This window comes from Scyliorhinus torazame, chromosome 12 (assembly GCF_047496885.1).
Source record: "Scyliorhinus torazame isolate Kashiwa2021f chromosome 12, sScyTor2.1, whole genome shotgun sequence".
In the NCBI taxonomy this organism is placed as follows: domain Eukaryota; kingdom Metazoa; phylum Chordata; class Chondrichthyes; order Carcharhiniformes; family Scyliorhinidae; genus Scyliorhinus; species Scyliorhinus torazame.
This window is the reverse complement of record NC_092718.1, coordinates 139,263,511-139,282,741: the sequence shown is the minus strand read 5'-3', so window position 1 is coordinate 139,282,741 and position 19,231 is coordinate 139,263,511. Positions and strand designations below refer to the sequence as shown.

General features: G+C 48.5%; 1 protein-coding gene across 4 annotated transcripts in view; it reads left to right on the top strand.

Annotated features, from left to right (window-relative positions):
• The window catches only part of LOC140386618 (platelet-activating factor acetylhydrolase IB subunit alpha2-like), a 167,706-nt gene that overhangs the window by 45,974 nt on the left and 102,501 nt on the right, over positions 1-19,231 (top strand). For all 4 annotated transcript variants that reach the window (XM_072469097.1, XM_072469095.1, XM_072469094.1 and 1 more), the window contains exon 3: positions 2,107-2,196. In XM_072469097.1, the coding sequence (XP_072325198.1) occupies positions 2,107-2,196 (90 nt within the window). The remainder of the gene's footprint in view (positions 1-2,106; positions 2,197-19,231) is intronic.

Sequence of the window (19,231 nt, the reverse complement as noted above, 5' to 3'; positions counted from 1 at the left end):
CCGCGGTTCTTGTTTGTTTTTCAGTGTCTCCCCATCTTTATCCCGCGGTCCTTTAAGAGGCTCAATAGAATTATTCGGGGATTTGTATGGGCAGGGAAGTCCCCACGGGTGAAGAGGGTGATGCTTGAAAGGAAGAGGGGAGAAGGGGGGCTGGCGTTGCCGAACTTCAGCAACTATCACTGGGCGGCCAACATAGCGATGATAAGGAAATGGATGATGGGTGCGGGGTCGGTTTGGGAGCGGATGGAGGCTGCAGGGGCACTAGCTTAGCAGCCCTGGTCACGGCACTTCTGCCGCTTTCGCCGGCACGGTACTCCACCAGCCCGATAGTGGTGGCGGCTCTTCGGATCTGGGGCCAGTGGAGGAGGCATGTAGGGGAGGTAAGAGCATCGGTGTGGACCCCAATCTGCGGCAACCACCAATTTGCCCCGGGGAACATGGACGGAAGGTATCAACTGTGGAGGAGGGTGGGGATTGTGAGGATGGGGGATCTGTTCCTGGAAGGGAGCTTTCCGAGCATGTGGGCGCTGGAGGAGAAGTTTGGGCTGACAAGAGGGAACGACTTTACATACTTGCAGGTGAGGGGTTTTGTACGCAGACTGGTGCCATCCTTCCCACGTCTCCCGCCGAAGGGGAGGCAGGACAGGGTAGTTTCTAGGGGAGAGGGTAGAGTTTCAAACGTCTACAAGGAGCTAATGAGAGCTGAGGATATGCAGACCGAGGACCTGAAGCTTAAGTGGGAGGAGGAGCTCGGGGGTGGGGAGCTGGAGGACGGTATTTGGGCAGAAGCCCTGAGCAGAGTAAACACGACCGCAACATGCGCCAGGCTCAGCCTGATCCAGTTTAAGGTCGTGCACCGGGCCCACATGACGGTGGCCCGGATGAGTAAATTCTTCGGGATGGAGGACAAGTGTGCTAGATGCGCCGGAGGGCCGGCTAACCATGTACACATGTCCTGATCGTGCCCTAAACTCGGGGGGTATTGGCAGGGATTCGCAGATGTCATGTCCCGGGTGTTGAAAACTGGGGTGGTAATGAGCCCGGAGGTGGCGATCTTTGGGGTTTCGGAGGTCCCGGGAGTCCAGGAAGAGAGCGAGGCCGATGTTCTGGCCTTTGCTTCCCTGGTAGCCCGGCGACGAATACTGTTAGCCTGCAGGGACTCAAAGCCCCCGAGGGCTGAGGTATGGCTGTCGGACATGGCTCGCTTTCTTGGCCTAGTGAAAGTCAAGTTCGCCTTGAGACGTTCGCTACTAGGGTTCGCCCGAAGGTGGCAGCCATTTATTGACTTCTTCGCAGAGGAGTAAGCGTCAGCGGGGGGAGGGTGGTGGTGGCTAGGGTAGAGTAGAGTCGAGTCGGGGGTTATTGAGGCAGGTCCGTGCGTGAACAGAGCCGTGGTTTGTATTATGTTTAATGTGAAATTTGTGTCTTGACTTTTTTTGTTTGTACTGTACAATGTCAATTTTTCTATATGCCTAAAATACCTCAATAAAAATGTTTGTTTAAAAAAAAACATCTTTTTACCTTTGCGATTCCTCAACTCTACCCACAGAGATTCTATGCCTTCTGATCCTCTATCGCTCCTTGCTATCAATTTAACTAGATTCCTTACTTATAATCCAACCCCGCACTCTTTGTCCATCTGTCTGTCCTTTCAATAGGACACATATCCTAGTATATTTAGATCCCAGCCCTGATCCCCTTGCAGCCATGTCTCTGTGATACTCACAACATCGTACCGGCCAATTTCAATGTGCGCAACAAGCTCATTTACCTTGTTCCATATACAGCGCACATTTAGGTACAGCACCCTCAATCCTGCATTGACCACCTCCCTTCTCACACTTGTCAACTTTTTTGCTCTGCCTGAGGGTGATGTTGTTCTCTTATTTTTGTTCTCCATTTCCCCTTCAGGTTATGACACCTTCTAAGCTAACGCTCTGGTTCCCAGTTTTAAAGTGGAGTTTGGATTATACGTGGCGATTTCTCATGCCTGAGGCCCCTCTGCCGTGTCCTTGCTCAGTTGTATTTGGACTGTCTTTTCAGTGTTCCAGCCCAATCCCTTGAGTGCCGTCGCTTCTCTGAATGTTAACCCCTTGTATCCTGCAGCATAACCGCTTTGTGGCTGACACAAAGGACAAGGAACCTGATGTCCTGTTTGTGGGAGACTCGCTGATTCAGTTACTACATCAGTTTGAGGTGAGTTCCACGTTTCTAAATGGAAGAGGCACCAGGTAGGAACTGTTGCTAACTTTTGGTTGGCTCTTAATTCGTAATTTGCTCTGTTTGTTTAACCTTTGCTCTAGAGTCGCCAGGTATCTTTATGATACTGCCACGAGGTTCAAGTAATGATCAATAACTCAACACGCCAATTAGTAAGATTCAAATCAAAACACATTTATTATACACAGTAAATCACTACTCATGCATAAACTCCACTTTCTAGACTATTCCTATCACTAAAAGGCCTAGACTTAGCTTTGGAATTGGCCCACCAGGTCAACATAACATAGAAAATACAGCACAGAACAGGCCCTTCGGCCACGATGTTGTGCCAAACCTTTGTCCTAGATTAATCATAGATTATCATTGAATTTACAGTGCAGAAGGAGACCATTCGGCCCCCTGAGTCTGCACCGGCTCTTGGAAAGAGCACCCCACCCAAACTCAACACCTCCACCCAACACCAAGGGCAATTTTGGACACTAAGGGCAATTTATCATGGCCAATCCACTTACCCTGCACATCTTTGGACTGTGGGAGGAAACCGGAGCACCGGGAGGAAACCCACGCAGACACGGGGAGGACGTGCAGACTCCGCACAGACAGTGACCCAAGCCGGAATCGAACCTGGGACCCTGGAGCTGTGAAGCAATTGCTATCCACAATGCTACCGTGCTGCCCTTAAGAACAAATAAATCTATACTATATCATTTTACTGTAATCCATGTACCTATCCAATAGCTGCTTGAAGGTCCCTAATGTTTCCGACTCAACTGCTTCCACAGGCAGTGCATTCCATGCCCCCACTACTCTCTGGGTAAAGAACCTACCTCTGATATCCCTCCTATATCTTCCACCTTTCACCTTAAATTTATGTCCCCTTGTAATGGTTTGTTCCACCCGGGGAAAAAGTCTCTGACTGTCTACTCTATCTATTCCCCTGATCATCTTATAAACCTCTATCAAGTCGCCCCTCATCCTTCTCCGTTCTAATGAGAAAAGACCTAGCACCCTCAACCTTTCCTCGTATGACCTACTCTCCATTCTAGGCAACATCCTGGTAAATCTTCTTTGCACCTTTTCCAAAGCTTCCACATCCTTCCTAAAATGAGGCGACCAGAACTGTACACAGTACTCCAAATGTGGCCTTACCAAAGTTTTGTACAGCTGCATCATCACCTCACGGCTCTTAAATTCAATCCCTCTGTTAATGAACGCGAGCACACCATAGGCCTTCTTCACAGCTCTATCCACTTGAGTGGCAACTTTCAAAGATGTATGAACATAGACCCCAAGATCTCTCTGCTCCTCCACATTGCCAAGAACTCTACCGTTAACTCTGTATTCCACATTCATATTTGTCCTTCCAAAATGGACAACCTCACACTTTTCAGGGTTAAACTCCATCTGCCACTTCTCAGCCCAGCTCTGCATCCTATCTATGTCTCTTTGCAGCCGACCACAGCCCTCCTCACTATCCACAACTCCACCATAGAACATAGAACATAGAACAATACAGCGCAGTACAGGCCCTTCGGCCCACGATGTTGCACCGAAACAAAAGCTATCTAACCTACACTATGCCATTATCATCCATATGTTTATCCAATAAACTTTTAAATGGCTTAAATGTTGGCGAGTTCACTACTATAGCAGGTAGGGCATTCCACGGCCTCACTACTCTTTGCGTAAAGAACCTACCTCTGACCTCTGTCCTATATCTATTACCCCTCAGTTTAAAGTTATGTCCCCTCGTGCCAGCCATATCCATCCGCGGGAGAAGGCTCTCACTGTCCACCCTATCCAACCCCCTGATCATTTTGTATGCCTCTATTAAGTCTCCTCTTAACCTTCTTCTCTCCAACGAAAACAACCTCAAGTCCATCATCCTTTCCTCATAAGATTTTCCCTCCATACCAGGCAACATCCTGGTAAATCTCCTCTGCACCCGCTCCAAAGCCTCCACGTCCTTCCTATAATGCGGTGACCAGAACTGTACGCAATACTCCAAATGCGGCCGTACCAGAGTTCTGTACAGCTGCAACATGACCTCCCGACTCCGGAACTCAATCCCTCTACCAATAAAGGCCAACACTCCATAGGCCTTCTTCACAACCCTATCAACCTGGGTGGCAACTTTCAGGGATCTATGTACATGGACACCTAGATCCCTCTGCTCATCCACACTTTCAAGAACTTTACCATTAGCCAAATATTCCGCATTCCTGTTATTCCTTCCATAGTGAATCACCTCACACTTCTCTACATTAAACTCCATTTGCCACCTCTCAGCCCAGCTCTGCAGCTTATCTATATCCCTCTGTAACCTGCTACATCCTTCCACACTATCGACAACACCACCGACTTTAGTATCGTCTGCAAATTTACTCGCCCACCCTTCTGCGCCTTCCTCTAGGTCATTGATAAAAATGACAAACAGCAACGGCCCCAGAACAGATCCTTGTGGTACTCCACTTGTGACTGTACTCCATTCTGAACATTTCCCATCAACCACCACCCTCTGTCTTCTTTCAGCTAGCCAATTTCTGATCCACATCTCTAAATCACCCTCAATCCCCAGCCTCCGTATTTTATGCAATAGCCTGCCGTGGGGAACCTTATCAAACGCTTTGCTGAAATCCATATACACCACATCAACTGCTCTACCCTCGTCTACCTGTTCAGTCACCTTCTCAAAGAACTCAATAAGGTTTGTGAGGCATGACCTACCCTTCACAAAGCCATGCTGACTTTCCCTGATCATATTATTCCTATCTAGATGATTATAAATCTTGTCTCTTATAATCCCCTCCAAGACTTTACCCACTACAGACGTGAGGCTCACCGGTCTATAGTTGCCGGGGTTGTCTCTGCTCCCCTTTTTGAACAAAGGGACCACATTTGCTGTCCTCCAGTCCTCTGGCACTATTCCTGTAGCCAATGATGACATAAAAATCAAAGCCAAAGGTCCAGCAATCTCTTCCCTGGCCTCCCAGAGAATCCTAGGATAAATCCCATCAGGTCCCGGGGACTTATCTATTTTCAGCCTGTCCAGAATTGCCAACACCTCTTCCCTACGTACCTCAATGCCATCTATTCTATTAGCCTGGGGCTCAGCATTCTCCTCCACAACATTATCTTTTTCCTGAGTGAATACTGACGAAAAATATTCATTTAGTATCTTGCCTATCTCTTCAGACTCCACACACAATTTCCCATCCCTGTCCTTGACTGGTCCTACTCTTTCCCTAGTCATTCGCTTATTCCTGACATACCTATAGAAAGCTTTTGGGTTTTCCTTGATCCTTCCTGCCAAATACTTCTCATGTCCCCTCCTTGCTCGTCTTAGCTCTCTCTTTAGATCCTTCCTCGCTACCTTGTAACTATCCATCGCCCCAACCGAAACTTCACACCTCATCTTCACATAGGCCTCCTTCTTCCTCTTAACAAGAGATTCCACTTCCTTGGTAAACCACGGTTCCCTCGCTCGACGCCTTCCTCCCTGTCTGACCGGTACATACTTATCAAGAACACGCAGTAGCTGATCCTTGAACAAGCCCCACTTATCCAGTGTGCCCAACACTTGCAGCCTACTTCTCCACCTTATCCCCCCCAAGTCACGTCTAATGGCATCATAATTGCCCTTCCCCCAGCTATAACTCTTGCCCTGCGGTGTATACTTATCCCTTTCCATCATTAACGTAAACGTCACCGAATTGTGGTCACTGTCCCCAAAGTGCTCTCCTACCTCCAAATCCAACACCTGGCCTGGTTCATTACCCAAAACCAAATCCAACGTGGCCTCGCCTCTTGTTGGCCTGTCAACATATTGTTTCAGGAAACCCTCCTGCACACACTGTACAAAAAACGACCCATCTATTGTACTCGAACTATATCTTTTCCAGTCAATATTTGAAAAGTTAAAGTCTCCCATAATAACTACCCTGTTACTTTCGCTCATATCCAGAATCATCTTCGCCATCCTTTCCTCTACATCCCTAGAACTATTAGGAGGCCTATAAAAAACTCCCAACAGGGTGACCTCTCCTTTCCTGTTTCTAACTTCAGCCCATACTACCTCGGAAGAAGAGTCCCCATCTAGCATCCTCTCCGCCACCGTAATACTGCTCTTGACTAGCAGCGCCACACCTCCCCCTCTTTTGCCTCCTTCTCTGAGCTTACTAAAACACCTAAACCCCGGAACCTGCAACATCCATTCCTGTCCCTGCTCTGTCCATGTCTCCGAAATGGCCACAACATCGAAGTCCCAGGTACCAACCCATGCTGCCAGTTCCCCTACCTTGTTTCGTATACTCCTGGCATTGAAGTAGACACACTTCAAATCACCTACCTGAACACTGGCCCCCTCCTGCGACGTCAAATCTGTGCTCCTGACCTCTATACTTTCATTCTCCCTTACCCTAAAACTACAATCCAGGTTCCCATGCCCCTGCTGCATTAGTTTAAACCCCCCCAAAGAGCACTAACAAATCTCCCCCCCAGGATATTTGCGCCCCTCAGGTTCAGATGTAGACCATCCTGTCTGTAGAGGTCCCACCTTCCCCAGAAAGAGCCCCAGTTATCCAAAAATCTGAATCCCTCCCACCTGTACCATCCCTGTAGCCACGTGTTTAAATGCTCTCTCTCCCTATTCCTCATCTCACTATCACGTGGCACGGGCAACAACCCAGAGATAACAACTCTGTTTGTTCTAGTTCTGAGCTTCCATCCTAGCTCCCTGAAAGCCTGCCTGACATCCTTGTCCCCTTTCCTACCTATGTCGTTAGTGCCAATGTGGACCACGACTTGGGGCTGCTCCCCCTCCCCCCTAAGGACCCGGAAAACACGATCTGAGACATCACGTACCCTTGCACCTGGGAGGCAACATACCAAACGTGAGTCTCTCACGCTCCCACAAAATCTCCGATCTGTGCCCCTGACTATAGAGTTCCCAATTACTAATGCTCTGCTCCTCTCCCCCCTTCCCTTCTGAGCAACAGGAGTTCTTCGTATCGTCTGCAAATTTACTAACCCACCCTTCAACTCCCTCATCCAAGTCATTAATGAAAATCACAAACAGCAGAGGACCCAGAACTGATCCCTGCGGTACGCCACTGGTAACTGGGATCCAGGCTGAATATTTACCATCCACCCCCACTCTCTGACTTCTATCGGTTAGCCAGTTTGTTATCCAACTGGCCAAATTTCCCACTATCCCATGCCTCCTTACTTTCTGCAGAAGCCTACCATGGGGAACCTTATCAAATGCCTTACTAAAATCCATGTACACTACATCCACTGCTTTACCTTCATCCACATGCTTGGTCACCTCCTCAAAGAATTCAATAAGACTTGTAAGGCAAGACCTACCCCTCACAAATCCGTGCTGACTATCCCTAATCAAGCAGTGTCTTTCCAGATGCTCAGAAATCCTATCCTTCAGTACCCTTTCCATTACTTTGCCTACCACCGAAGTAAGACTAACTGGCCTGTAATTCCCAGGGTTATCCCTAGTCCCTTTTTTGAATAGGGACACGACATTCGCCACTCTCCAATCCCCTGGTACCACCCCTGTTGACAGTGAGGACGAAAAGATCATTGCCAACGGCTCTGCAATTTCATCTCTTGCTTCCCATAGAATCCTTGGATATATCCCGTCAGGCCCGGGGGACTTGTCTATCCTCAAGTTTTTCAAAATGCCCAACACATCTTCCTTCCTAACAAGTATTTCCTCGAGCTTACCAATCTGTTTCACATTGTCCTCTCCAACAATATGGCCCCTCTCATTTGTAAATACAGAAGGAAAGTACTCGGTCAAGACCTCCCCTATCTCTTCAGACTCAATACACAATCTCCCGCTACTGTCCTTGATCGGACCTACCCTCGCTCTAGTCATTCTCATATTTCTCACATATGTGTAAAAGGCCTTGGGGTTTTCCTTGATCCTACCCGCCAAAGATTGTTCATGCCCTCTCTTAGCTCTCCTAATCCCTTTCTTCAGTTCCCTCCTGGCTATCTTGTATCCCTCCAATGTCCTGTCTGAACCTTGTTTCCTCAGCCTTACATAAGTCTCCTTTTTCCTCTTAACAAGACATTCAACCTCTCTTGTCAACCATGGTTCCCTCACTCGACCACCTCTTCCCTGCCTGACAGGGACATACATATCAAGGACACGTGGCACCTGTTCCTTGAACAAGTTCCACATTTCACTTGTGTCCTTCCCTGACAGCCTATGTTCCCAACTTATGCACTTCAATTCTTGTCTGACAACATCGTATTTACCCTTCCCCCAATTGTAAACCTTGCCCTGTTGCACGTACCTATCGCTCTCCATTACTAAAGTGAAAGTCACAGAATTGTGGTCACAATCTCCAAAATGCTCCCCCACTAACAAATCTATCACTTGCCCTGGTTCATTACCCAGTACTAAATCCAATATTGCTCCTCCTCTGGTCGGACAATCTATATACTGTGTTAGAAAAGCTTCCTGGACACACTGCACAAACACCACCCCATCCAAACTATTTGATCGAAAGAGTTTCCACTCAATATTTGGGAAGTTAAAGTCGCCCATGACTACTACCCGATGACTTCTGCACCTTTCCAAAATCTGTTTCCCAATCTGTTCCTCCACATCTCTGCTACTATTGGGGGGCCTATAGAAAACTCCTAACAAGGTGACTGCTCCTTTCCTATTTCTGACTTCAACCCATACTACCTCAATAGGGTGATACTCCTCGAACTGCCTTTCTGCAGCTGTTATACTATCTCTAATTAATAATGCCACCCCACCACCTCTTTTACTGATGTCATTCAGTCCCCCCCACCCCCCGGCACACACACAATTTGAAAAATTAATAAAAGTAAAAATGAGTAAAAATCACTTACTTACCTTCTGAGGGTCTCAGATGTTCTCAGGTTCTCTCCCTGACAGAGACTGCTCCTTCTCCTCCGAACGGCTCCCGAAACTAGGCCGCGATCTTTTTAAATCTCCGCTCCGACTCGCAGCTCCCGCTCTTTTTAAATCTCAGCTCAGATTCGCAGCTCCCGCACTTTTTAAATCTCCGCACCGACTCGCAGCTCCTGCGCTTTTTAATTCTCCGCTCTGACTCGCAGCTTCCGTGCTTTTTAAATCTCTGCTCCGACTCGCAGCTCCCGCTCTTTTTAAATCTCTACTCCGACTCGCAGCTCCCGCTCTTTTTAAATCTCCGCTCTGACTCGCAGCTTCCGCGCATTTTAAATCTCTGCTCCGACTTGCAGCTCCCGCTCTTTTTAAATCTCTACTCCGACTCGCAGCTCCCGCTCTTTTTAAATCTCCGCTCTGACTCGCAGCTCCTGCTCTTTTTAAATCTCTACTCCGACTCGCAGCTCCCGCTCTTTTTAAATCTCCGCTCCGACTCGCAGCTCCCGCTCTTTCTAAATCTCTGCTCCAACTCGCAGCTCCCGCTCTTTTTAAATCTCCGCTCCGACTCGCAGCTCCCGCTCTTTTCAAATCTCTGCTCCAACTTGCAGCTCCCGCTCTTTTTAAATCTCCGCTCCGACTCGCAGCTCCCGCTCTTTTTAAATCTCCGGTCCGACTCGCAGCTTCCGCGCTTTTTAAATCTCCGCTCCGACTCGCAGCTCCTGCGCTTTTTAAATCTCCGCTCCGACTCGCAGCTCCCGCTCTTTTTAAATCTCTGCTCCGACTCGCAGCTCCCGCTCTTTTTAAATCTCCGCTCCGACTCGCAGCTCCCGCTCTTTTTAAATCTCCGCTCCGACTCGCCGCCCCTGCGCTTTTTAAATCTCCGCTCCGACTCGCAGCTCCTGCGCTTTTTAAATCTCCGCCGTCGATAACTTTTGCGATTTCTCCCTCTGCCTCTTGGGGAAATCCATATTGCTTTTGGGGGTCTAGGGTCAGGTCCTGTGATTTGAATGGAACCAGTCATCCGCCCACAGTCGTGTTTGTGGGTCGCGAATGCTGTCCTGTGCTTCTGCAGAACTGCCCTAACCTGCTTGTCTGTGCTAATTGTGGTCGGGTCAAACCAGAATTCGCCGACTGCGCTAATCTTGTTTGCGTATGAATGAAAATGAAAATCGCTTATTGTCACAAGTAGGCTTCAAATGAAGTTACTGTGAAAAGCCCCTAGTCGCCACATTCCGGCACCTGTTCGGGGAGGCTGTTACGGCTATTGTGAGCGTTGCAGGGGCTCTTGCGGATTTTGCTGTTCTCCAAACACATTGGTTGACTGGATCAAAGGACAGGTTGTGGGAAATCATAAAGTCAATTCCCCAAATGTGTTCTGCTGTGTGGGGTAGATCGACTAAAACTATCGGGTGCTTGGTGGTGATGTTGTCGATTTGAATGGGTACAGGGGTGGTGAGTGGCCTGTGAAGTCGCTGAGGGTGATGGTGGCTGTAGTGGGTCATGTGTCTTTCTGGAATATGGTGGAGGAATTGATTGTGGTGCGGGACCCTCCTGTGTCCCAGAGAAATTCGATGGGCTGTCCCCGTATCTTTGCTGCAACTACTGGTCGGCCCGACCTATCCCACAGGGTGTCATAGACCCAACTGGGGGAGCCCGAACACTGTCAGTCCATTCCGTTCAGGTCCGTCTGGTCTGAACGGGTGCTCACACTATGTATAGGCTCTGTCCTATTCTTATTCAGAGTGCCTGCCTGCTGGGCTCTCTGTGGCTTTCGTGGGGCATTGCATTCTCGTGCAAAGTGTCCTAACTGTCCACAGTTGTAACACTCCTGTGGCTTTTGTGGGGGGCTGTTCATGCCTTCGTTCACCCATGCGGGGTTCTGGTGCGTTTTCACCGCTTGGATGTCTGCTTCTGCCTGCTGTTCCTCGGGTTTCCTAACTGCGGGTTTGTTTTGTACAGATTGCTCCCAGGCGCGGGATAATCTCTTTAAAACCCATTTCTCATTGTGGGCTTCCTCTGAGGGGTCATAATTCGTACAGGCTTTTTGTCCTGCCTCTGTGGCATGGGAGCTAAGGGTGCGGGTCCATTTGGCCATACCGTCTTGGGACAAATGGGCGCGTTCTAAAACCGAAAACTGCTGTGAAATGGATCCACAGGCGTCCAGCAAACGCTGTGGGGTGTTCCGTCTTTTTCTGCCTGCACTTATTCAGGCCTTCTACTGGGTCACCTCTGTTGTAGCCGATCGCGTCTAGGATCGCTGCGTGCATCTCTGCAAGGGTGCCTCCTCCTACATTCTGTGGGTGGGAAGGGCTGCTACGACCGAAGGGTCTGAACTCAAAACTGTGAGCTTCACGTGCCCATGCTCATCTAGGCCGTACATGGTTGCCTGCTGCTTTACTCTAGCAAAGAAGTGGTGGGGGTCTGAGGTGGGGAGGAACGGTGTGATTTTCTCGCACGCATCCCGTAATTGGGTCACGGTTAAGGGGGTGGTATAAAGAAATTCTGTATCGCCGTCCGATGTGACTGTGCGGTGGGTGGTTACTGGATTCATTGGTGCCTGAACTATCTGCGATGTGGGGGGTTGGGGCGCTTTTCTCTTCTGGGGCTTTCCTTGGGCACATGTTCCCTGAACATATCTATGTGTGGTCTCATTTAATTCTTCCCAATCCGGGCCATCTTCTGTATCTAACTGGGATCCAAAGGTGCTCGGGAATCCATTCTGAACTGAAAGCAAAGACTGCAGTTCCGCAATCTGCTTCCTGCATTTCGCATGATCTAGTGAGCTCTGTCTGTGCTCCGTGGTGGTAGGATTGAGTGCTCTTAATGCTGCCTTTAAATCGCTGCACTGCTTTCGCAATGCCTCTACCTGTTTCTCTGTCTCCTCTCTTACCAGGACTGCACGCTGCGTGTCCTGATAGGCCTTTTCGTACTGGGTCTGGAAGCTGCTTAAATGCGCCAGACAAGACTGGTGTGCCCACTTGGCATCATCCACCTCTCCGTCCTTTGCTGCCAACTTCCTTCTCAACTCCATGTTCTCTTTCTCAGCCTCACTTACATCGACCTTGCTCATTCGATGTATTCCTTCTATCTCTTTACGGAGCGTCCGAATGACCTCTGTGCCTCCCAATTGTGCCAAACAGGACAGGATTGCCATCGGCTTGCGAGCTTTTCCCAAGCTTTTCTTATGGATCTCTGACAGGTTCTCCCACCAAGTATGACCTATACTCCCGGGTCTTGGTTCTTCATTGTCACAGAATTCACTCCAAAGGGGCCATCCTTTCCCTTTGAGATATTTCCTGATTTCCTCTTTCCAAACGGGACACTCACCTACTCTGCTGCTGGTCGCTGTGACCATGAATTCTTCAGGGTTCATGAGGCGTTGCATTGCCTGCATTGCCATCTTTCCTCTCTAAATACTCTCTTAAAATTTGGAACGAGGGGTACTAAGGCGGTGCTGTAATTACGGGTACGGCTTTCGCTATTTTCCGGAATACAAACTCCCGACAGTTTTTGCAACAAAAAAATCGATCAGTTTTACCTTGTAGCCCTGTTAGTTACGCATGCATGAACACACTTCCGAATTATGAGGATTGATCAGAACTGCTTGAACACTTGTGGTTTTCTTCTGTTCCCAATTGGATTTCTAATTCAAATTTTGGGTTCTCCCGGAGTGGTTAGGCCACTTCTAAGTCGGGTCCCGTCAGGATGTCGGCAGTAATATGTTGCTAACTTTTGGTTGGCTCTTAATTCGTAATTTGCTCTGTTTGTTTAACCTTTGCTCTAGAGTCGCCAGGTATGTTTATGATACCGCCACAGGGTTCAAGTTCAAGTAATCATCAACACGCCAATTAGTAAGATTCAAATCAAAACACATTTATTATACACAGTAAATCACTACTCATGCATAAACTCTACTTTCTAGACTATTCCTATCACTAAAAGACCTATACTGAGCTTCGGAATTGACCCACCAGGTCAGGAGAACAAATAGCCTTTCGTTCAGGTCCTGAGTCTGCAGGATTCAAAAGCTGGGATGGACTGGTAGCTCGGAGCGCCTATCTCGTAGTGAGCGTTGACTTCAGACTTACTTGGTTGGCGGCCGCTGGACAGTTCACTAGAACAAACAAAGAGCAAAGAAATGTACAGCACAGGAACAGGCCCTTTGGCCCTCCAAGACCGTGCCGACCATGCTGCCCGACTAAACTACAATCTTCTACACTTCCTGGGTCCGTATCCCTCTATTCCCATCCTATTCATGTATTTGTCAAGATGCCCCTTAAATGTCACTATCGTCCCTGCTTCCACCACCTCCTCCGGTAGCGAGTTCCAGGCACCCACTACCCTCTGCGTAAAAAACTTGCCTTGTACATCTACTCTAAACCTTGCCCCTCTCACCTTAAACCTATGCCCCCTAGTAATTGACCCCTCTACCCTGGGGAAAAGCCTCTGACTATCCACTCTGTCTATGCCCCTCATAATTTTGTACAGTACGAAGTCTTACAACACCAGGTTAAAGTCCAACAGGTTTGTTTCGATGTCACTAGCTTTCGGAGCGCTGCTCCTTCCTCAGGTGAATGAAGAGGTATGTTCCAGAAACACATATATAGACAAATTCAAAGATGCCAAACAATGCTTGGAATGCGACCATTAGCAGGTGATTAAATCTTTACAGATCCAGAGATGGGGTGACCCCAGGTTAAAGAGGTGTGAATTGCATCAAGCCAGGACAGTTGGTAGGATTTCGCAGGCCAGATGGTGGGGGATGAATGTAATGCGACAGGAATCCCAGGTCCCGGTTGAGGCCGCACTATGGCCAGGTTCCGCACACATGAGTGTGTGCCACACATGAGCCATCTCTCCGCCCAAGTCTCCAAACAATCTAAATCCTGCTGTATCCTCTGACAGTCCTCATCGCTATCCGCAATTCCACCAACCTTTGTGTCGTCTGCAAACGTACTAATCAGACCCGTTGCATTTTCCTCCAAATCATTTATATATACTACAAAGAGCAAAGGTCCCAGCACTGATCCCTGTGGAACACCACTGGTCACAGCCCTCCAATTAGAAAAGCATCCTTCCATTGCTACTCTCTGCCTTCTATGACCTAGCCAGTTCTGTATCCACCTTGCCAGCTCACCCCTGATCGCGTGTGACTACACCTTTTGTACTAGTCTACCATGAGGGACCTTGTCAAAGGCCTTACTGAAGTCCATATAGACAACATCCACTGCCCTACCTGCATCAATCATCTTAATGACCTCCTCGAAAAACTCGTATCAAGTTAGTGAGACACGACCTTCCCTTCACAAAACCGTGCTGCCTCTCACTAATACGTCCATTTGCTTCCAAATGGGAGTAGATCCTGTCTCGAAGAATTCTCTCCAGTAATTTCCCTACCACTGAAGTAAGGCTCACCGGCCTGTAGTTCCCGGGATTATCCTTGCTAACCTTCTTAAACAGAGGAACAACATTGGCTATTCTCCAGTCCTCCGGGACATCCCCTGAAGACAGCGAGGATCCAAAGATTTCTGTCAAGGCCTCAGCAATTTCCTCTCCAGCCTCCTTCAGTATTCTGGGGTAGATCCCATCAGGCCCTGGGGACTTATCTACCTTAATATTTTTTTAAGACACCCAACACCTCGTCTTTCTGGATCTCAATGTGACCCAGGCTATCTACACACCCTTCTCCAGACTCAACATCTACCAATTTCTTATCTTTGGTGAATACTGATGCAAAGTATTCATTTAGTACCTCGCCCATTTCCTCTGGCTCCACACATAGATTCCCTTGCCTATCCTTCAGTGGGCCAACCCTTTCCCTGGCTACCCTCTCGCTTTTTATGTACGTGTAAAAAGCCTTGGGATTTTCCTTAACCCTATTTGCCATTAACTTTTCATGACCCCTTCTAGCCCTCCTGACTCCTTGCTTAAGTTCCTTCCTACTTTCCTTATATTCCACGCAGGCTTCGTCTGTTCCCAGCCTTTTAGCCCTGACAAATGCCTCCTTTTTCTTTTTGACGAGGCCTACAATATCTCTCGTTATCCAAGGTTCCCGAAAATTGCCGTGTTTATCCTTCTTCCTCACAGGAACATGCCGGTCCTGAATTCCTTTCAACTGACACTTGAAAGCTTCCCGCATGTCAGATGTTGATTTGCCCTCAAACAGCCGCCCCCAATCTATGTTCTTCAGTTCCCGCCTAATATTGTTATAATTAGCCTTCCCCCAATTTAGCACATTCATCCTAGGACCACTCTTATCCTTGTCCACCAGTACTTTAAAACTTACTGAATTGTGGTCACTATTACCGAAATGCTCCCCTACTGAAACATCTACCACCTGGCCGGGCTCATTCCCCAATACCAGGTCCAGTACCGCCCCTTCCCTAGTTGGACTGTCTACATATTGTTTTAAGAAGCCCTCCTGGATGCTCCTTACAAACTCCGCCCCGTCTAAGCCCCTGGCACTAAGTGAGTCCCAGTCAATATTGGGGAAGTTGAAGTCTCCCATCACCACAACCCTGTTGTTTTTACTCTTTTCCAAAACCTGTCTACCTATCTGCACCTCTATCTCCCGCTAGCTGTTGGGAGGCCTGTAGTAAACCCCCAACATTGTGACTGCACCCTTCTTATTCCTGATCTCTACCCATATAGCCTCACTGCCCTCTGAGGTGTCCTCCCGCAGTACAGCTGTGATATTCTCCCGAACCAGTAGCGCAACACCGCCTCCCCTTTTACATCCCCCTCTATCCCGCCTGAAACATCTAAATCCTGGAACGTTTAGCTGCCAATCCTGCCCTTCCCTCAACCAGGTCTCTGTAATGGCAACAACATCATAGTTCGAAGTACTAATCCAAGCTCTAAGTTCATCTGCCTTACCCGTAATACTTCTTGCATTAAAACATATGCACTTCAGGCCACCAGACCCGCTGTGTTCAGCAACTTCTCCCTGTCTGCTCTGCCTCAGAGCCCCACTGTCCCTATTCCCTAGTTCTCTCTCAATGCTCTCACCTTCTGAACTATTGCTCCCGTGCCCACCCCCCTGCCATACTAGTTTAAACCCTCCCGTGTGACACTAGCAAACCTCGCGGCCAGGATATTTATGCCTCTCCGGTTTAGATGCAACCCATCCTTCTTATACAGGTCACACCTGCCTCGGAAGAGCTCCCAGTGGTCCAGATAACGGAAACCCCCCCTCCTACACCAGCTGTTTAGCCACGTGTTTAGCTGCTCTATCTCCCTATTTCTAGCCTCACTGGCACATGGCATAGGGAGTTAACCCGAGATTACAACCGTCGAGGTCCTGTCTTTTAACTTTCTGCCTAGCTCCCTGAACTCCTGCTGCAGGACCTCATGCCCCTTCCTGCCTATGTCGTTAGTACCAATATGTACAACGACCTCTGCCTGTTTGCCCTCCCCCTTCAGGATGCCCTCTACCCGTTCGGAGACATCCTGGACCCTGGCACCAGGGAGGCAACATACCATCCAGGAGTCTCTTTCACGTCCACAGAAGCGCCTATCTGTGCCCCTGACTATAGAGTCCCCTATTACTATTACTCTTCTGCGCTTTGACCCTCCCTTCTGAACATCAGAGCCAGCCGTGGTGCCACTGCTCTGGCTGCTGCTGCTTTCCCCTGATAGGCTATCCCCCCCCCCCCCCGACTGTATCCAAAGGGGTATACCTGTTCGAGAGGGGGACAACCACAGGTGATTCCTGCACTGACTGCCTGCCCTTTCTGGTGGTCACCCATTTCTCTGCCTGCACCTTGGGTGTGACCACATTTACATAACTGCGATCTATGACGCTTTCCGCCACCTGCATGCTCCTAAGTGCATCCAATTGCTGCTCCAACCGAACCATGCGGTCTGTGAGGAGCTCCAGTTGGGTGCACTTTCTGCAGATGAAGCCATCCGGGAGGCTGGAAGCCTCCCGGACCTGCCACATCTCACAGTCAGAGCACTGCACCCCTCTAACTGACATTGCGTCAATTAATTAAAATTAAAATTAAAAAAAAAATTTTTTTTAATATATTTTACAAAAATTTCAAAGTTACTGTTAACTATCTGTTTCCTAGCACTAGATTTCTAATAGAAATGCGAAAGCTAAATATAGTACACTCCGATCTCTGGCTTAGATACCCCTCTAAATTATAATTAAGTAATTATGTTTAATTAGTTACCAATGCTTAATTTTTTTAATTTAGTGTAGATTCCCAACCAGCCACTCAGGCCACAGCTTTTCTGTGATGTCACTTCAGTTTCCCCCCGACACACACAATTTGAAAAAGATATAAAAGTAAAAATGAGTAAAATCACTTACTTACCTTCTTACCTTCTGAGTGTCTTAGATGTTCTCAGGTTCTCTCCCTGACAGAGACTGCTCCTGCACCTCCGAACCTTGACCTGCACAATGCTAATAATATAATATAATAATAATATAATATGGCACTTACCTCACACCAATGGGTCTTATTATTAGGCTAGAGGAGGAGGGCGGGTGGGAGACACTACACGTGTAGTGTCTCGGGTTTCCTCTCCACCAGAATTTATTGGTGGTTGGGGGGGGGGGGGGGGGGGGGGGGGTCTTCCCAGAAGTCCGCGGGTCGAAAAAAATAAAACAGAAAAGAAGTTTTTTTAAAAGGATAAACTTACCTCCCAGAAATCACTTGCGCACCGCTCCCGCTGAAATCGACTGGCCTGTTCCTGTGAAGGTAAGTGTTTTTAAAGGATAAACTTACCTCCCAGAAATCACTTGCGCACCTCTCCCGCTGAAATCGACTGGCCTGTTCCTGTGAAGGTAAGTGTTTTTAAAGGATAAACTTACCTCCCAGAAATCACTTGCGCATCGCTCCCGCTGAAATCGACTGGCCTGTTCCTGTGAAGGTAAGTGTTTTTAAAGGATAAACTTACCTCCCAGAAATCACTTGCACACCGCTCCCGCTGAAATCGACTGGCCTGTTCCTGTGAAGGTAAGTGTTTTTAAAGGATAAACGTACCTCCCAGAAATCATAGATTTCATAGATTTCATAGAATTTACAGTGCAGAAGGAGGCCATTCGGCCCATCGAGTCTGCACCGGCTCTTGGAAAGAGCACCCTACCCAAGCCCACACTCCCACCCTATCCCCATAACCCAGTAATCCCACCCAACACAAAGGGCAATTTTGGACACTAAGGGCAATTTAGCATGGCCAATCAACCTAACCTGCACATCTTTGGACTGTGGGAGGAAACCGGAGCACCCGGAGGAAACCCACGCACACACGGGGAGAACGTGCAGACTCCGCACAGACAGTGACCCAGCTGGGAATCGAACCTGGGACCCTGGAGCTGTGAAGCAATTGTGCTAACCACTATGCTACCGTGCTGCCCTCTAAATCACTTGCGCACCGCTCCCGCTGAAATCGACTGGCCTGTTCCTGTGAAGGTAAGTGTTTTTAAAGGATAAACGTACCTCCCAGAAATCACTTGCGCACCGCTCCCGCTGAAATCGACTGGCCTGTTCCTGTGAAGGTAAGTGTTTTTAAAGGATAAACGTACCTCCCAGAAATCACTTGCGCACCGCTCCCGCTGAAATCGACTGGCCTGTTCCTGTGAAGGTAAGTGTTTTTAAAGGATAAACATACCTCCCAGAAATCACTTGCGCACCGCTCCCGCTGAAATCGACTGGCCTGTTCCTGTGAAGGTAAGTGTTTTTAAAGGATAAACGTACCTCCCAGAAATCACTTGCGCACCGCTCCTGCTGAAATCGACTGGCCTGTTCCCGTGAAGGTAAGTGTTTTTAAAGGATAAACTTACCTCCCAGAAATCACTTGCGCACCGCTCCCTCTGAAATCGACTGGCCTGTTCCTGTGAAGGTAAGTGTTTTTAAAGGATAAACGTACCTCCCAGAAATCACTTGCGCACCGCTCCCGCTGAAATCGACTGGCCTGTTCCTGTGAAGGTAAGTGTTTTTAAAGGATAAACTTATCTCCCAGAAATCACTTGCGCACCGCTCCCGCTGAAATCGAGTCGGAGCGGAGATTTAAAAAGTGCGGGTGCTGCGAGTCGGAGCGGAGATTTAAAAAGCACCGGAGCTGCGTGTCGGAGCAGAGATTTAAAAAGATCGCGGC